Here is a 1,311-nt window from a genome sequence, read left to right on the forward strand (position 1 = left end):
GCCAGATGTGGTAGTGCATGCCTGTAGTTCCAGCTACTTGGAAGGCTGAGGTGGAAGGATCGCCAGAGTTCAGCAGGTCAAGGCTGTGGTGGCCAGAAGCGGCCACTGCACTCCATTCTGGGCGACAGAGTGAGACTCCTACTCAAAAAAAAAAAAAAAAAGAAGAAAAAAAATGAACTTTTAGGTCAAATACAATACTACAGATTTGTGTTTATAATAGCACATAAAAGTTTATTCTTTTATTTGTTTGTTTTGAGTTGGAGTCTCACTCCATCGCCCAGACTGCAGTGCAGTGGCCACTCCTGGCCACCGCAGCCTCAACCTGCTGGGCTCTGGCGACCCTTCCGCCTCAGCCTTCCGAGTAGTTGGAACTACAGATGTGTGCTACCCACCTGGCTAATTTTTGATTTTATGTAGAGATGAGGGCTCACCTAGTTGCCCAGGCGGGTCACGAACCCACGGGCTCAGGCAATCCACTCACCTCAGCCTCCCAAAGTGCTGGGATTACAGGCTGAGCCACCGAGCCCGGCTAGTCTTTTATTAAAATGCTAAAATATAATTCTTAACTTTTTTTATGGAAGAAGGAGCCCACAAAGGCATAAGTGCCCGGAGCATGGATGTCCTATGCAGTCCTGCAAGGAAGTCTGGCTTTTGGGGTACCTGCCTTTTGGGGTACCTGCCTCCCCTCCATCTCTCCTCCTCCTGCAAACTACACTGTTGCTGCGGCTGTTTGGAGGCCGCTCCTACAGGAAGCCCTCCATGCTTACTCCAGCCCCAACCGGTGGAAGCCCTTGGTAACAGCTTAGAATTGGTGTTCTCACTCCACCAGGGGTCCCACGGGTGGGAAGCCCTTGGTATCTGTTTAGCATCGATGTCCTCATGCCTCCAGAGATCTATGGGCCCAGGGGCGCTGCCAGGACCAATTTGTGAGACTCAATTCAGATTTAAATGTGGGAGCTTTGGCTCAAAAATTGTGAAGAATTGGGAAAGGCAAGAGAGAGCATCAAACCAAGCCGTCCCGGCTGTACCCCCGCGCGCCTGGCACCGAGAAAGGCCCACAGTCCCCGTGGGTGGGGGGAGGGTAGGGAGGCGAGCTGGGCAGTGCAGAAGGACCGCAGGGTGGATCGCGCAGCACCGCCAGCAGACTCACTAGGTGCTCCCTGGCGAAGGTGCAGGCGACAGCGGCGGGGCCGAAGGCGACGCGGCACTGCTCCTCGACGCTGTAGTAGAGGCCAGGCTGCGCCTCTTGCCGGTGCCCCGTGGGCCGGGGCCGGGGCCGGGGCCGCGGCGGGTCCCACACACAGCGCGCCC

At 55.8% G+C, this 1,311-nt stretch overlaps 1 protein-coding gene across 1 annotated transcript in view; it reads right to left on the bottom strand.

Moving 5' to 3' along the window:
• ADAMTS13 (ADAM metallopeptidase with thrombospondin type 1 motif 13) overlaps positions 1–1,311 on the bottom strand; it is a 38,473-nt gene that overhangs the window by 28,662 nt on the left and 8,500 nt on the right. Inside the window, 1 exon segment of the mRNA XM_021718935.1 lies at positions 1,151–1,311. Within this exon segment, the coding sequence (XP_021574610.1) occupies positions 1,151–1,311 (161 nt within the window).

Source organism: Carlito syrichta, unplaced genomic scaffold (genome assembly GCF_000164805.1).
Source record: "Carlito syrichta isolate Samal-C Ts95f unplaced genomic scaffold, Tarsius_syrichta-2.0.1 Scaffold314018, whole genome shotgun sequence".
Classification (NCBI taxonomy): Eukaryota; Metazoa; Chordata; class Mammalia; order Primates; family Tarsiidae; genus Carlito; species Carlito syrichta.